The following is a 17512-nucleotide window of genomic DNA, read 5'->3' on the forward strand; positions in this document are numbered from 1 at the left end:
CTGGGTTTTGATTCCAAGCAGAGTTGCCAGAGTTGTCACACCTTCTTTTTACCACTCGAGGGGTATATAATGAAGTTTTTCCAATTAAAGTGACATTATTCAAAATGAAATTTTATTTATTTAATCAGAGTCGCCACTTGGAACAGTTTATTTGGTGTCCCAAGTCACCGGTTTATTTAGAATTCCAAATCGACGAAATTTTGACTTTATTTTAGAAAAAGCATGCGAACCAGAAATTCTAAGTAAGGAATTCTATTAATCCGGGAGAAGGTGTTAGGCATTCCCGGGTTCCATGGTTCTAGCACGGTCGATTAGCTTATTAATATTGGCCTATTATCTGATTTACTATAAGTTTTAAACCTATTGTTGTCACGACCCAATTCCCGAACCTGGTCGTGATGGCGCCTCTCATGAAGTCAAGGCCAGCCATTCAACCCAATTCATCCTTTTAAGACAATTAATTAACACAATTATAGTATAAACATGGTTTAATAATATCCAATAGCGGAAAGTATAGATAAAATACGAAAATCCAACCCAACTCAGCCTTAACCGGGGTGTCACAAGTAATGAGCTACTACAGAGTTTACTAAAATTCTACAAAGTATGGAATTAGGAACAAAGTCTGAAGATATCATAAATAACAGAAGATAAGGGAGAAAACGGGTCTACGAACGCCATGCAGCTACCTCGATAACTCCGATGAAAACTGAACAGTAGAAAACTCGCTCTATGCCTCAAGAATTCCTGTACCTACACACATTGTGCAGGGAGTAATGTGAGTACTCCGACCCAGTGAGTAATAAATATAAATAATGACTGAAGGTAAGAAAACACGTTAAGGCACACAACATTCTATACAGAAGCAGTGAAATCATTTAAAATAACAATTCAGTGAAACATCATGTGAAATATCTTTTAAACTAGTAAAACAGGTAATTTGGCAGTAAAATGACGAGTAGAAATCTGCCCCTCGGGCTCAATATCAAAACAACAAGTAAAAATCTGCCCCTCGGGCTCAGTATCAAAATAATAACTAGAAATCTACCCCTCGAGCTCAGTATCAAAATAATAAGTAGAAATCTGCCCCTCGGGCTCAGTATCAAAATAAAAATTAGAAATCTGACCCTCGGGCTCAGTATCAAAATAATAAGTAGAAATCTGCCCCTCGGGCTCAGTATCTCAGAACAGTATCAGGCTCTCAGGCTCAGAACAGTATAAAATAACCAGTCAATGAAATAAGAACACATAATTATTATGGCAGATAAAGAATAAATGCATGAGTACAATGCAATGCATATGACGGTACCCTCTGGTACCCACTGCAGCGTGCAGCCCGAGCCATCCATATTTTTTTATCGTCGACGACGCTCACTGGGGGTGTGTACAGACTCCGAAGAGGCTCCTACAGCCCAAGCGCAATATCAAGCCATCTTGTGGCATCAAATCTAGGCCCTCGGCCTCATATCAATATCAGTATAATCACCCAGGCTCTCCGCCTCAATATCAATGTAATCAACCAGGCCCTCGGCCTCAATATCAATGTAATCAACCAGCCTCTCGGCCTCAATATCAATATAACACTGCTGCGGCGCGCAGCCCGATCCATGCTCAGTCCAGAAATCATCATAAGCCCCTTGGGCATTTGTAAAACAGTAGTTCTCAGCCCGAAATATCATTTAGAAATATCATTTAAGTTTTCAAATCTTAGAAAGATGGCTGAGTTTGCAAAACAGTATTTAAAACCTTGGACTGAGGTCAAATGATATGTAAAATATGCGTAAGCAGTGATATCAATCCCTGAAGGATTAAATAATTGGCAAGAAGCCTACAATTGGAAACATGACTGAGGATATCAATTCTTTAACAAAATAAGTGAGGAAAACCAGTCAAAAATCCCCTAAGGGTTCTACAGGTCGGCACAAGGCCCCAAGCATGGCAACAAGCCCAATTCACAATAATAAAGTATACGTCTCAACCAAAAATGTAGTAAAATATCTCTCGGGACGGACCAAGTCACAATCCCCAACGGTGCTCTACCCCACGCCCGTTATCCGGCGTGCAAGTCACCTCAATATAGCGTTACGATGTGAAATTCCGGCGTTTCAAACCCTCAGGACATCATTTACATCTATTACTCACCTCTAGCCGGCAAAATACTACTCCGCGATGCCCTTTCCTTTCTTATCGACCTCCTCGCGCGTCGAATCTGGCCAAAACTACAACGAATACATCACAATAGGCTAAGGGAATATAACCCAATCGAAAAGACTCGAAAAATATCAAAAATCACGAAATTTGCAAAACCCGAGCCCCAGGCCCATGTCTTGAAATCCAGAAATTTTTACATCAAAATGTTCCTTATCTCGCCACGAGTCTATATATACCAAATTCACAAGAATCGGAGTCCATTTGACCCCTCAAATCCCAAATTTAGAATTTGAATCTCAAGCCCTAATTTCTTATAATTTGGCTATGTTTTCATGGATTTCTAGGATGATTCTTCAATAAAATCATGTATTTAACTCATAAAACTTACCTCCAATCGATCTTAGTTGAAACTCCCTTCAATCCCCATCCAAAAGCTCTCAAAATGACTAAAATGGTGGAGAAATGAGGTGTTTTTCGCGAATGAAATGTAAACATTCTGCCCAGAATTTTTCGGAATTACTATTCACCCCGTGTTACTGTTCACCCCGTGTTATTGTTCACGGGGTACTGTTAACGGACTGTTACGGGTACTGTTCACGGATACTGTTACGGGGTACTGTTCACGGCACTATTCATGGATACTGTTACGGGGTACTGTTCATGGCACTATTCACTGATACTGTTACGGGATACTGTTCACGACACTATTCACGAATACTGTTACGGGGCACTGTTCATAATTACTGTTCACAATGCTGTAAAAAAAGGCAGCAACTTTATTTTTTTCGTGCCTAAATCGATCCGTTAACCTTCCGAAATACACCCGAGGCCCCCGAGACCTCAACTAAAAGCTCCAACATGTCTTAAAATATTATCCAAACTTGCTCCAATCGTCAAAACACAACTAACGCCAAAATCATCAAATTATATCGAATTCAAGCCTAAGTTCTTTTAAAACTTCTAAAACACACATTCGATCAAAAAACCCGACCAAACGATGTCCGACTGACCTGAAATTTTGCACACATATCCCAAATGACACAATGAAGCTACAACAACTCTCGGAATTTCATTCCGACACCCGGATCAAAATCTCACCTATCAACCGGAACTCGCCAAAATACTAACTTCGCCAATTCAAGCCTAATTCAACACCAGATCTCCAAAATTACTTTCGGTCCTACTTCTAAGTCACAAATCACCTCCCGGAACTAACTGAACCGTCGAAATTCACATCCGAGCCCTCTAACTCATAAGTCAATGTCCGGTTGACTTTTCCAACTTAAACCTTCTTAAAAGAGACTAAATGTCTCATTTCTTATCAAAATCGCTCCAAATAAATTCTAATGCACCCAATACCGATAATGAAACATGAGGAAGCAGAAAATGGGACGAACGAGACAGTAACTCATGAGACGACGAGTCGGGTCGTCACAATTGTGCATTTTTAACTTTATAGCAACTTTTAATTATTTTGACCTCTTTTAGGATTTATAGAATTATTTCTTGAACAAGTTACGATTGTCGTACACTTTCCGTTTTGGGATACACCGCAAACCATACTACATGAAATGCATCCACGATTCGCGACATGTTTATTTTATTATTGTTCGAAGTTGTGGCCGAGTCACATAAAATGCACACCTAAATTGGAGACTACATATCGCGACCATGCTACGGGAACTGTACCATGATCACAATAATTTTATTAATCGCACCTAAAGCAGACAAATACACTTCCTTTCCTCTTTCAAAGAATGAAACATCAAATGGAGCAGACAAATACACTTCCACATAAATATACTTTTGTTTTTGCTATGAGAAGAAGATAGGAAGTTATTTACAGTAGTCTGTCAAACCCTCACACTTTAAAAAATAAAATATTATCATCCATCTGCACATTATTATTTTTTCAGCAAATGCACATAATCATTGTTATAAAAGTAGACGTCATTGTCCCAAAATTTCCTTAATCCATAAATAAAGAGTATTCTACCGGTACTAAAAATACTATAATCTCTAGCTACACAAGACATAAAAATTTTAAGACTGCCAATAAAAATGATACTTCCAAAAGTAAAAGTTCCCAAGCATTATAAAACTAACAAAAGAATAATTAATTTTTAGACTTTAGTCATGCTATCTATAAATCAAAACCTCACATTTATTTCCTGAATATAAGGGGAATATCAAGAGTTTATTATAATGGGTGAAAAGAAACAATGTAAAGAAAAAATCAACCAATTAAGTACCAATTTAGTTTTTTATTAATAATCTACTTTGGTTTAAGGAGAAAATAATATATTTTTTTGTTATGGAGAAGATAAATTGCAACGAAATATTCTCTACTAACTTTAGAAATACATTAACTACTTGAGATGCTCTTGCAATCCTCATATTATTCTTCTTACAAGTAGCTATATTTTTTTTTATATTTCTCAAACAGCACATCTAGAGTTTATCTTATTTCTTGCATGTATTAGAAAGTCAAACTATTTATATGTGCATAAAATCTGATTCCCTCATTATAGAGTGAGATTTGTATTTCCAAAAAAAAAAAGAAATTAATGAAAAAGTAAAAAAAGAGTAAAAGAATATCAAACGAAAAATCTTTGGTACTAAATTTTACTATAAACATAGAATTTCCACCTTCTTTTAATAACAAAAAAAGAGAAAGAGAAGTAAATTTTTCATCACAAACTACAACAGATTGACCAAAATTCACAGTAAGGAATTATCGAATGATTTCTATTTCAGACATACACTAACTTCGCCATTTATAGATCAAGAAGAAATGAGAAGTGAACCAGAAAAACAAAATGGAGGAGAAAAGAAAAGCAAGTTACTCCTCTTAAAAGATAATGATTGATGCGACAATTACCACTTACCTCACTGTCGGAACAAAACGAACAAGAAAAAACCCCAATAAAGGCTGAAAAACTAAGGCTGGAGCTCAGCCATGAATTCGGCGGAAACAACAGCAGCAAACCGCACTTCTCAAACTTGTTCGCACTTGAATTCCCAGAAAAGTAAAGCAGAGGAGTAAAATCTTAAGCTAGCTTTGTTTCAAGGCTGTTCCATGACTGATTTTCCAACAGTAACACAACCGTTTTGGGGCTAATTTGAGGCCAATTTTGAGCTTAGTTTCAGGGCTATTCTAGTTATGTTTTGGAGCTTCATTTGAGCTAGTTTAATGGGGTTTAGGGGTGATTTGGTGGTGGTTTAACACTAGGTTTGGGATAGTTTTTAACTCGTTTTTGGAGCTGCTCTGAGGTCGTTCTTTTGGGTGAATCCGAGCTCCTTTTTGGGTTGGTTTTGTGGTGGGAGAGAGCTCGTTATAATGGGGGTTTATGGTGTTCTTTGGGTGGAATTTACATGGTATTTTGTGGTGTCAAGGTGAGAGTGAAGAAGAAAATTGGAGGGGGGTGTAGAGGCGCCATTTTTGAGCTTTTTTCTCTAAGGGTCTAGGATCTTCTTCTTTTTTTTTTTGGTCTAAAATTTGATTTTTCTCCTAGAGTTAGAGGAATATGGGGGGTTTTAATGAGGGAATTTGGGTCAAGGGAAATGGGCCGAAGGGAATTGGGTCATGGGAATTGGGCCGGGATTTAAAATTAATTTGGACCAATCTAGGAATTAGACCAATTTTAAAAGAAATAAGACCAAAAATATATTCTTTTTATTTTCCGAGGATAGGCTTAATACTTACTGGGTACCACTATGGTGTATTTATGCTATGCTTGCTGCACATTTTTGTGCAGATCCTGGTACCTCGAAGTGTGCCGATCTTTAGTAGCTGATTGTGAGATGCTGTGGAGACTTCGAGGTATACCTGCCCTCCCATTCGCAGGCCTCAAAGTCACCTTTTGTTGTCGTTATTTTTACCGCTATTTATTTCTATTCCGGAATAGTTTGTACTTAGAGATTTTTTAGTGAACTTAGTAGAGCTTATGACTTGTAGTGCCGGTGTTGGGATACTATACATCTATTAATGGTTGTTGGCTATGTATAATTTCCGGTTCATGTTTAATAATTGATTGGTTAAAATATGTTAATATTTCAATATATGTTAGGCTTATTTAGTCATAGATACTAGGTGCCATTACAACATTCTAAGGAGGGAAGTTGGGATCGTGACATACGACGACAAATTGGTAGTCGTCACACTTTGATTGGTAAAGGCTTGTTCATTGTTTATAGTATTACATTTCATGCTAATATTAATATTATAATTACTTTTGTATATAGGGTATCGGCTCGACATTACTTTTTCAAATGAAGTCTTTATAAGTTACGAACAAAAGTACAATGTTGGTACTTTATCTTGTTTTACGGGGATAGATCATGTTAGTACAACCACGAGCCAACAATAACGGTATAGTGAGGTGCCACGTATAAATTATGAATGATAGATTTTAACCATAAACTAAATATGTTATATTTTCTAGTTTTAAAATATTTATAATTTGATTGCTTGTATAGGAAAAATGATCAACAAGACGATCATGTTTTAACACAATTTGAAGAACATGTGAATAAGAATATTACATATGTACAGAGTGAAGAAGATGACAGTGACTATGATAACAACGCCGATGGTCAGACAATGAATTGCCCTTTACGGATGTCAAAGATGATAATTGTCAAGATCCAAATTACACCAAATCGCGATGGCATCTAACTCAACCTGTTAGGCAAACAAACCAACCTAAAGACAACCCAAACTCAATTTCAACAAATAAATAATAAAATAAGAATGCAAAATTTAATACAAACTATCCCAAGAACTGGCATCACAAGTCATGAGCAACTAAGAATTGGAATACAATGCTCATATGAAGAAAATACATTATCTATTTGAATATATATAAATAAAATATAAGATCCTAGGTTACCATGAACAAATGAAAGCTAATGACCAGAATCCATATGTGTCTTCAGTGCGAGCACTCGCACTCCACAACAGCTCAACTCTAAAATCTGCACGCGTGGCACAAAAGTGTAGTAGAGTATAACCGACCTCATCTACTCAGTAAGTATCAAGATAACCTCAACAAAGTAGTAGCGAGATAGTAAAAAGATACTCACTTATACAACATATAGTTCATAAGTATATACAAAAATAAAGAAATAAACAAAAAGAAACAAGTATGACTAATAAGGTGCACAAAATAAACAAGAAGAAACAAGTATGACTAATAAGATGCACAAGCAAAGCAGAAGATGAGAACCATGCTTTCTCAGATATCAAGATCAAAAGCGTATATCAACACATCAAATTAACATACAAAAGAAGATATGTATCAAGAAATATTTATTCGAATGCTTCTACATGAGTCAAATATATCTATGCATGATAACGACCCAAATATACATCAACCGACACCTATTAAGTGTCCAACAACCTTCTAATAAGTCTCATGCACATGGAAAATAAACTGAATAGCATATGGGGATGATATGAATGAATGTTGCATGTAGGAATGCATAAATACATGCATCTCATGTCAAACAAAAAATCTATAGGTTTCTCACAACTTACGGACACGCGACTCAAAGTAACATTGATAGTCACGTGACTTCGGAGGGATGGATCCAATCTATATTCCATATCCGAGCATAATAGCTCTATAATCATTTATATGATCCTTTGTGTTAGAACCCACAATGTTTTCAATACCTCACCGTGTGTGTGTATATATATATACGTTCCAATACTTCAAACTTCAATAATTGTTACATCCTTAATTCAATTAGTTTCTCAATTATATCCCCTTAATTTGAGATTTGAACCCCCTTCCCCTATTTGATGCTTCCCTTATTCTTGTTTATTATTTTTTGACTTGCGATGATGGTTGGTTTGGTATCAAAAAGGTTTAAGAGTGGATTAGAATACTTAGTTCTATTATTGGAAGTTTGGGCTGTAAGAGTTGACCAAAGTTTGCTTTTGAGTAAATGACCTCAGAATGGTGATTTGATGGTTCCAATATGTTCATATGGTGATTTTGAACTTAAAAGTACATCCAAATTTAGATTTGAAGGTTCCTAGGATATTTTGGCATTACTTGCAGAAAGTTTGCAATTTGGAAGTTTGGAAAGCTCATAGGTTTGACCAGGACCTGTCTTTGACAGTATTAGACTAGGATGTTTTTTGGGACTTGTAATAGGTTCATTCAGTGCTTTGAAAATTGCATGTGAAATTTTGTTGGAATCCAGAATATTTAGACATGGTTCGGACATGTTCGGCTAAGTTGGTTTGAAGTTAAGAGATGGATTTTGATCGCCGATTCTTGATTTTGATGTTAGCTTTGGTATTTTGAGCATTTGTATAAGTTTGGATAATGTATTCGAGTTTATTGGTGTGATTGGACAGGAATCTAAGGGGCTCGAATTTATTTTGGATTAACTCCAAGCTAGGTTTGTGAATACTAGCAGTGCTGGTTGTCAGGGATCTGGTGTAATCACAATTGTGGCCTGGCGCATCACACTAGTGAAGCTGCATGTGCATGGTTTTGGTTTGTAGAATCGGGTTTGGAAGTGGACTAGGTGGATCACATTTGCGTTGAAGTGCACAGATGTAGGGTCGCCTGTGCGAAAGTGTATGCGTAGAAGCACATCCGCAGAAACGAGTGTGTTTCGCAGAAGCAATGGGTCAGCTAGTTTAGTGTATCTCGAATCTGCCTGGGTTTTGCCACATGTGCAATGTTGATGAAGTGACCAATTTTTTTGCAGATGCAGAAATTACTGGCATAAGGATATAATTTGAGGGTTAGCTTCATTTCATCATTTTTTGAGATTGGTAGCTCCGATTAAGGCAATATTTGTGGCTATTTTCATCCACGTGAATTGGGTAAGTGCTCATATACCGGATTTGATTTTTATTCATGAATATATCTTTGATTTTTGCATTTGATTAATAAATTTAAGGAAGAACAGTTTGGGTTTTTCTAAGAAATTTCGAAAAGTAAATAAATTGGATTCAGACCCTAATTCAGAGTTGGAATTGGATGAAACTTGTATGGTTGAACTCGTATTCGAATATGTTGTCATAATTTATGAGTATTTTTTTAAGCAATCCACTAGGCATGACCTAGGGCTAGGTTTTATTCGTAAAATCAAAAGAATACAATGAATTTGTCAGGAGGTCTTAAGCTATGAAAATAATAACAAATGAAGATTACATTAATCCTATTACCAATATTGAGTAGTGAATTCAACATTGGCATCACAAAATATGTAACTAATCTAGCCATATTTGTAAATGATATCCAGATCAAGGGTGAGTGCCAAAATGTCCTTTTGAGATCATTACCAATGTAACAATGTTCCAGCTTTTAGCGTCCATCTGCCTCTACTTTGTTGTAGTTTTCCTCCGCCATTATGATATGTCTGCTTGATTTCCACTTCTGAATTCCTTCTTTGCATTTTCTGTTGTGTTGATGTGCTGTATTCTTGTTCCTTGTTGATCCCCTCCTGTTTGAAAAACCTATCCAAGGTTGCCATGTGCCTTGCCTTGTCCATTTCAGTTGCAGCGAGCATTGCATTAGCTCCATTTCCTGAATGTTTCTTCTGTTGTAGTCCAAAAGTCGAGAACAGTACCAGCTTAATGACTGAGTACCTATGACTTCCTGAACTGTAATTACACTCCCCCATAATTCACTTGTGCTGGACTGAGTACAAAGTATTAATACCACAAGCAGCAAGCTCCTCATAAGGTCGTGTAAAATCCATGTAAACTGAAGATCTGCTAACCAATTCCCACTGTATGATGTCCACGATTGTTTCATCTAGTTGATCTTATGTACCTCAACTGTCCACAATGTGTGTTCAGGTGTGACCCCAACCATTTGAGTGCTTCTTTTCTCGATTGCTTGTAGTTTTCCTTTCTTTGTGAATTTTTTTATGTTGTGCACCCCTGACTTAATGTGCCATAATGATCTACATGTCCTGTTTCTTGATGTCTGAATTTTGTACGTTGGTTCCTCTAGGTTGTATCCTATTTCTACCTTCATTTCACTAGGTTGGGTGAAAATCACCAATACCACTAGTAAGAACTTCAGTGAACAATAGGGCCTAGAGACTGTTCCTGCAAAAAAGAACACTTTGTTAGAAATAAACTTCATCATGCTCTCTTCCAACAGGATTTGAGCATGATGTTCATCATAGTAGCATCTTTGTTCCCCATCTTCTCTTGGAGTATATTCTGTTTTTCTGCCTATCTCCTTACCCTTCCTCATTACCTGCTCCTTGCACCCTAATATCATCCCTCTACTGCGTTCAGACAACACCAAATCATATGATAAGGTATCCTGTACTTCTTGAGGCCATACAGATAACCTGCAGCTGCTATGCTGTTGCACTTCATTTTTCCTCACCTTTTCATTTTCTGTCACCATTCCTTTTCCTCTAGCACCTGCCTGGCTCCCTGAATCCCAATGTGTGTCTACTACTCCCTCTCTTGCTGTGGATCCCCAGATTAGACCCCTTCCTTCCAACCCCTGAACTCCCATATTACTCCCTATCCCTGAGAATGCCCTGCTGCTCAAAACCAGATTAAATGTCTGGACCCTGCTTGTTCTGCTGAAATGCTCCTCCACCTGATCCTTCCTTCTACATGCACTCCATGCTCCTATCCCCTCTAATAAGTGTACCCCCCTGCTGCTGACATAGCCAAGATTAGGTAACCCATTTCGATTAGACATTCTGGGCTTTAAAGCTCTTGTTGGACCTTATATTTGCTGAAAACCTTCAGTGACATCAGAAATTTCTCATTTTCTTTTGTAGCTATGTTTGGATTTGAGTTTCCTTCTCTGGGCTGAGTGCAAAACACTAATACCACCATAAACAGTTCCCTCAAGATCCAAAACATAGCTGCAGCATTTGTACCTGCAAAAAAGAAAAATTTGTTAGATAAAAATCTCATCATACTCTCCTCCAAAAGGATTTGAGTATGATGATGTTTATACAGACTCCTTTGATCCCCCTCAGCAGGTGATGTAGCTCCTCCACCTCTTCCTATCTCCTTGAAGCTGAGACCCTTATGTATGGACATTGTAATTTATCAGAGTTCACCAACTTTCTCCCCTGAACATCCAAATCTTCAAATCCATAACACTCTAACAGGCCATTGTCCAGGGCATAATTTGCAATGTGATCTGCTAACTTGTTTCCTTCTCTGAGTGTATGAGATATCTTAACATTAGCCCTTTTCATCAAATCCATAATCTCCTCTACCAGACTTCCCAAGACCCAAGGGGGCTTCCATTCTCCTGTAATCACTTTCTGCAGCACCATAGAGTCTGTGTGCAAGTCAATCAAGACATAGTCATACTGTACACAAAATTTCAAAGCCTCAGAGATAGCTTTAGCTTCAGCAACTGAATTTGTGCCCTCCTGGATCTCCTTGCCACATGCATACAGGACATCACCCTCCTTATTTTTAAGGACAAAACCAATTGAACTCCTTCCCGGATTACCTCTTGAAGCTCCATCTGTGTTGACTTTCACCCAACCTTGTTTTGGAAAATCCCAATTCACCTTTGTATACCTGAGATTTGGTGTGAACTGCTCCATCATCTTCAACATATCTGGCCACCTATGAGAAACCTGACTAATTCCTGGCTTCCTTACTTTAATCAATGACTGTAGAGTAGAAGAGATCTGGTACACCACCCTGTTAATAGTGACTGCATCTCCATATTTATAACTGTTTCTCCTCTTCCATAATTCCCATACTATGACTGATGGCAAGGCTTGCAAAATTGGCTTCAGTCGAGGTACTACATCTGCAGTCCAGCATTTGATAATTGCCTGGTGTAGTGTGAGTCCTTCTGTTACAATACCAACATGCCCAAGGTAATACCTCCATACTTTGTTTGCAGCATATGATGTAAAAAATAAGTGTTGTGTTGTTTCCTCCAAAGGATCTACACAACACCAGCACTTAGATGCCATCTGATAGCCAAGTCTTCTGAAAAACGCATCCAATGGCAGCTTGTTCCTCCATACTTTGCACATGAAAAAGGCTATCTTAAATGGCAGACCTTTCACCCAAATTTTCTTATAAGCTGACATTGGTTCAGCTTGTTCCTCACATACTCCCATGTTGTTCTAACACAGAACTGACCCTTTGATTCCAAACTCCAAACAGGTACATCCAAGACTCCTTGAGCTGCAGGTGGCTGAAGGTTTACTATAATGTGTTCTGCAAATTCTTCAGGTAATATTTCATAAAGCCTTTGTGTATTCCATTCTCCTCCATCCACCACATCCCACACATTATGGACTGATTCATCAACTCCAAAATTTTAAGGAATCAAAAAATACAAAGCCCCTAAGCCTGTCTAGTTGTCATACCAGAACAAAGAAGAACCCATCCTTGGTTGCCAAATGATCAGGTGTTCAACAAGGTCTCTGCACTCCAACATCTTTCTCCAAATATGTGATCCTTTTCTCCATGACACTACCACTGAATTCATCTTTTTGCAATACTTCTGACTTATACATGAGCTTCACAGACTAGGTTTTGTTCTATATTTCCACCACAGTTTGCAGAACAGAGCTTTTTGCTACATCATGAAGGGACCTAAAACCAATACCCCCTTCTTCCTGTGGCATACATAAGGTACTCCATGATGCCCAATGCCTGTTGTTACCTGTCACTGAACTGCTCCAGAAAAATTGAGCAAAAATCTTGTGAAGTCTATTAATCACATATGCAGGTGGATTGACTGCAGATAACAAATGAATTGGCATACTCTGAAGCACATGGGCAATGAGAATTGCCCTTCCCCCAATAGACAATAGCTTTCCTTTCCATGATTGTAATCTGTCCAATACCTTAGTAATCATTGGCTGATAATATTCCATTTTCCTTCTTGAATAAAAAATAGGGCATCCTAAATACACAACTGGGAATTCCTGCCTTTTAATTCCTGTAACTCTCTCCACCTTCTCCGCTACTTCACTATTAGTCAAATGATGGAGATACACAACTGACTTTGCCTTATTGACTACCTGTCCAGATGCTTCTTCATACGCTGCAAGTACCTCCATTATGTTCCTAAGGGATGTGTCATCTGATGAGGAGAAAATAATTGTATCATCTGCATACGTAAGATGATTTATCTTTGGGCTCCATTTAGGTAAACCATATCCACAGAAATGCAAATTCAGATGCAGAGCATTAAGACCCCTTGAGAGTGCTTTAGCAGCTAAGATAAACAAAGTAGGAGACCGAGGATCTCCTTGTTTTACCCCTCTTGATGATTTGAAAAAACCATGTGCTTGACCATTTATCAGCACTGAGTACTAGTTATTTGAAACTATGCCAAAAACCATGCCAATAAATCTTTCAGAGAAGCCCATCTTTCTCAGAACCTTAGTCAAGAACAACCAAGAAAGCCTATCATAAGCTTTGGTCATATCCAGCTTCAATACAACATTTGGACCTGCCTTAATTCTTAGTCTCATATCAGTGACAATATCTTGAGTTAACAAAATATTTTTACAATGCTCCTCCCTTTAACAAAACCAGCTTATTCTTCAGATATCAAATTAGTTAGCAGCCCTACAAGCCTTTCATGGATAACCCTTGACACTACCTTATTAGTAAAGTTACTGAGGCTGATTGGTCTAAGATCTGAGAAGGTGCAAACTTCTTTTTTCTTTGGAAGCAGCACAAGGTTAGTATGGGTCACACATTTTGGCAATTCATGCCCATTAAAGAATGCTCTCACCATGTCAAACAGGTCATCTCCTATAATATCCCAACATGACTGATAAAATTTCCCTGTGAATCCATCTCGGCCACCTGCACTGTCTCCATTGAGCCCAAATACAGCTGCCCTTACCTCCTCTAACGTTGGCTGCTTGATCAAATCTTCATTTTGGCCTGAATCTATCAATGAAGGAACATGTCTTATGATATTAAAAGATGTAGGTGCTGCAGATTCTGAGAACTGATCTTGAAAGAATTGAATTACTTCTGCAGCCATCTCCTCTTCTTCTTCTATCCACATACCCTAACTGTTCTGAATTCTGGACAGTTGCAGCTTCTTTCTTCTACCTCTAACTTGCGCATGGAAAAATTTAGTATTCCTGTCACAATCTTTAAACCAGGACATTCCAGATTTTTGCTTCTAGTATTTTTCTTCCAATGCTAGATATCTGATCAATTCAGCCTGTACCTTCTGCAACCTTTGTTTGTTTTGTTTTGTAGGGTTAGCTTCAAACTCTGCTTCATGCACAATTACAACCTCCTCCAAACTAGCTATTTTTTGAAATATGTCCCCATATGTTGATTTACTCCATCCAGATAGAGCCTTCTTGACCTTCTTCAGCTTATGATTGAACAGAACATATGGGTTTGCACTGAAGTCAGCATTCCAGTTATGCTTTACTACCTCTTTGAATGAAGCATGTTCCACCCAAAAATTCAGAAACCTGAAGGGTTTCTTGACTGGGGGATTCTTTATATCACATCTAAGCTGCATAGGGCTATGATCAGACCCTATCTTTGCCAAATGTTGAACTTCAATACCTGGAAAAATCTGCTGAAATTCTGATTGGCCACACATCTGTCTAGCCTTTTAAAAATACAATCCTCCTCTGCCCTGCCATTCCACCATGTGAATATACTACCCTTAAAACCAAGATCTGACAGGTTACAAGTATTTATACAATGCTTGAAATCATCGATTTCATTCAAGTGTACTGGAAGACCTCCAAATTTTTCCTCCTCATCCCATATAACATTGAAATCACCTCCTACCAACCATGGAATAGTCATATCTGATGCCATATAATACAATGAATCCCACAGTTCAATCCTTTCAATAGCATCACACTTAGCATATACCAGAGTTAGAACAAATTCCACATGAGTCTTAGAGTGATATAGCCTTAGAGTTAACTGCTGCACCAAGTTATACATAACTGTAACCTCATATACTTCATCTATGAAAGCCCACATCTTATTTGATATATTAGCAATCGCCTGAGTAAAGCCTATTCTATTTCTATACTTTTCCAAAGTTCTTTCTTGTTGCATAGGCTCCATTAAACCAATGAATTCATAGTGATTCTTTCTATGTGATTTGATCAGCATCTCAAATGCTTGCTGAGTGTTAACTGATCTAATATTCCATATGAGAGCATCCATTACTGTTTGGATAAAGAAAGTGACAAATTTCTCCTTGTTTGAACTCCTCCTGCAGGGACGGTTGGGTTCTCTTTCTGATGTTTCTTCCTCCCATTTGCTGCAGATTTGGCCTTCTCAATGATTCTGGGAGACAAATCACCTTGCCTGGCTACATTTTGGAAATTTTGAGTTGTGGACTCTTCATCTAGATCTTGGCCTGCCCTTGCATCTTTATCTTCTACTTCCTTAAACTTCTGAGCATCAGCAACACTAACATCATGCTTGTGTTGCAGATTAGGCACCAAAGTCTGCTCTTTCATATCCTGCATTCTAGATTGCTCCAAGTTACCAGTTACAACTACACCATCCCCAGTTCCTCCTGAATCAATTGCATCGGTGCCAACTCCTTCCTTTATATGTAACTAATCTGTGTTGCCTTCCTGAATCTATTTTGTTCTGTGTTGTTCCTTTGCATCAATTTTTTCCTTTGGGACAGCTGTTTCATCATTGTTGTTGTCCCTTTCAGTTTTCCTCTTTTCTGCAGCAATTTCTTCTTTATTTGTGACTGTAACAGTTTCCTCTCCATTTACACTTTTTTCCTCTTCTTCTTTTTCTTCAAGAACTGGTTCTTCATCATGTTTAGCCCCTACAGGAACCTGATTTTCTTCTGAATCATCTTCCCTTTGTTCTGACCAAAGTTTACCTCCACTCCATTGTACTCTCTCCTTCATCTGAGGAAGGAAATTCTCATTTGTTTGGATTTCTGGAATGTTGACCATCTCCATTTCAACCATTGTATCCTGTGAAGGAATGTCCTTACAAGATGTGTTGACTTCCACCAATGTATTGCCTATGAAGGTCCTTTGGACCCATTGAGCTGTTGTTTCCTTGGGTTTATTAACCATTGCCTCACTTCCTCCATTAGTTGAACCTACACCAGCTGAACTTATATTAAACTCTGGAGCTGCAGGATTAAGTTTTTCACCCTCATTGCCTATCTGCTGTTTTTGCTGAAATGCTGCTTCTTTTTTCCTTCCTGTTGTACTTCTCGGAGTTGTCTGCACCTCACCTCTTGCCATTTGATTACCATTTCCACTTTGAGTATTATGTTTTCCATTGCCTTTATTTCTTTTCTTTGAGGGGGATGCAACATCCAGATGACTAATTTCCTGCACCTCTTCTATGATTGCCAACTCTTTACCCTGCACTTCATTAGATTCATCATCACCTAGTGCTGCAAATTTGTTTGTGATCTGCACCTGCTGATTGTTCATGGTCACAGTAGCATTTGTTTTAACAGGCACCATTTCTTTCCCATTTTTTGTACCTCCTTCATTTACATTCTCCTTAGTTTTACCTCTATTATCCCGTACCTCCTTCCATTGAGCACTTGGATTGCCAACTACCTTACCACTTGACAAGATCATCAAAGGACCTGCCCCCTTACCATGTTGAGTATTAGCAACCTTGTCAGTCACATTGATGTCCTACTTCTCATCTGATGTCTTTGGTAACAATTCAGGATGTAACCTCCAGCAATCCATCATATCATGCCCTTGCAATTTACACTCCTTGCAATATTTAGGAATGTAATCGTATTTGATGTTCATCCACTCCGTTCTTAAACAACCTGAATCCTCATCAAGAATATCCATTCTCACTTTCTTCGGCAGCTCATCCAGTAAATTCACCAACACCTTCACACGAGCACAGCTAGGCCTCGTCTTTTTAATAGTAGCCAAATCTAGGTGTTGTGGAATTCCTACTGCTGAAGCCAAAGAAAATAAACATTCTTTGACAAAATAAGTAGGCAACAGATTAGGAAAAGAAATCCAAGCCATAACCTTAGGTGTTTCCTCTCCAATTTTAAATTTTTCATCATAAATCAAGGTCCTTAGCTGATACTCCTCCCCATACTTGTCTTTAACATGATAAACACTTTTTGAAGAAAAATCAACATAGTCTTGCCATAAAGTCATACGAATTAGAATGTGCCTGTCACATAAAAATCCAATATTACACTCACCCTTAATTCCACATTGCAATGGAACTATCCGACGTATTTCATTGATGTCAGGCCAACCATAAGAGAATTTGCACACAATTGCATATTGAAGCCCTTCAATTATATTCATTCGTCGAACCTCAACTTCAGTAAAGCACACAGTTGGCTGTCCCTAAAAGATTTTAACTCGTCGAGGTGCAATTGGTTCCACAGACGCA

General features: G+C 38.0%; 1 protein-coding gene and 1 long non-coding RNA gene across 2 annotated transcripts; both read right to left on the reverse strand.

Moving 5' to 3' along the window:
- Nucleotides 1-521: 521 nt before the first annotated feature.
- On the reverse strand, nucleotides 522-5647 carry LOC142181299 (uncharacterized). Its single transcript, XR_012709982.1, has 2 exons — nucleotides 5040-5647; nucleotides 522-753 (listed from the first exon to the last, which is right to left on the reverse strand). It is a non-coding gene; the product is annotated as an uncharacterized LOC142181299 (long non-coding RNA).
- Nucleotides 5648-10858: 5211 nt separating this feature from the next.
- LOC142164237 (uncharacterized) lies at nucleotides 10859-12252 on the reverse strand. Its single transcript, XM_075221765.1, has 2 exons — nucleotides 11199-12252; nucleotides 10859-11034 (listed from the first exon to the last, which is right to left on the reverse strand). The coding sequence occupies exons 1-2, from the start codon at nucleotides 12250-12252 to the stop codon at nucleotides 10859-10861; spliced, it is 1230 nt and encodes a 409-aa protein (XP_075077866.1).
- Nucleotides 12253-17512: the final 5260 nt, after the last annotated feature.

The sequence above is a fragment of the Nicotiana tabacum genome, chromosome 1 (assembly GCF_000715075.1).
Source record: "Nicotiana tabacum cultivar K326 chromosome 1, ASM71507v2, whole genome shotgun sequence".
Taxonomy (NCBI): Eukaryota; Viridiplantae; Streptophyta; class Magnoliopsida; order Solanales; family Solanaceae; genus Nicotiana; species Nicotiana tabacum.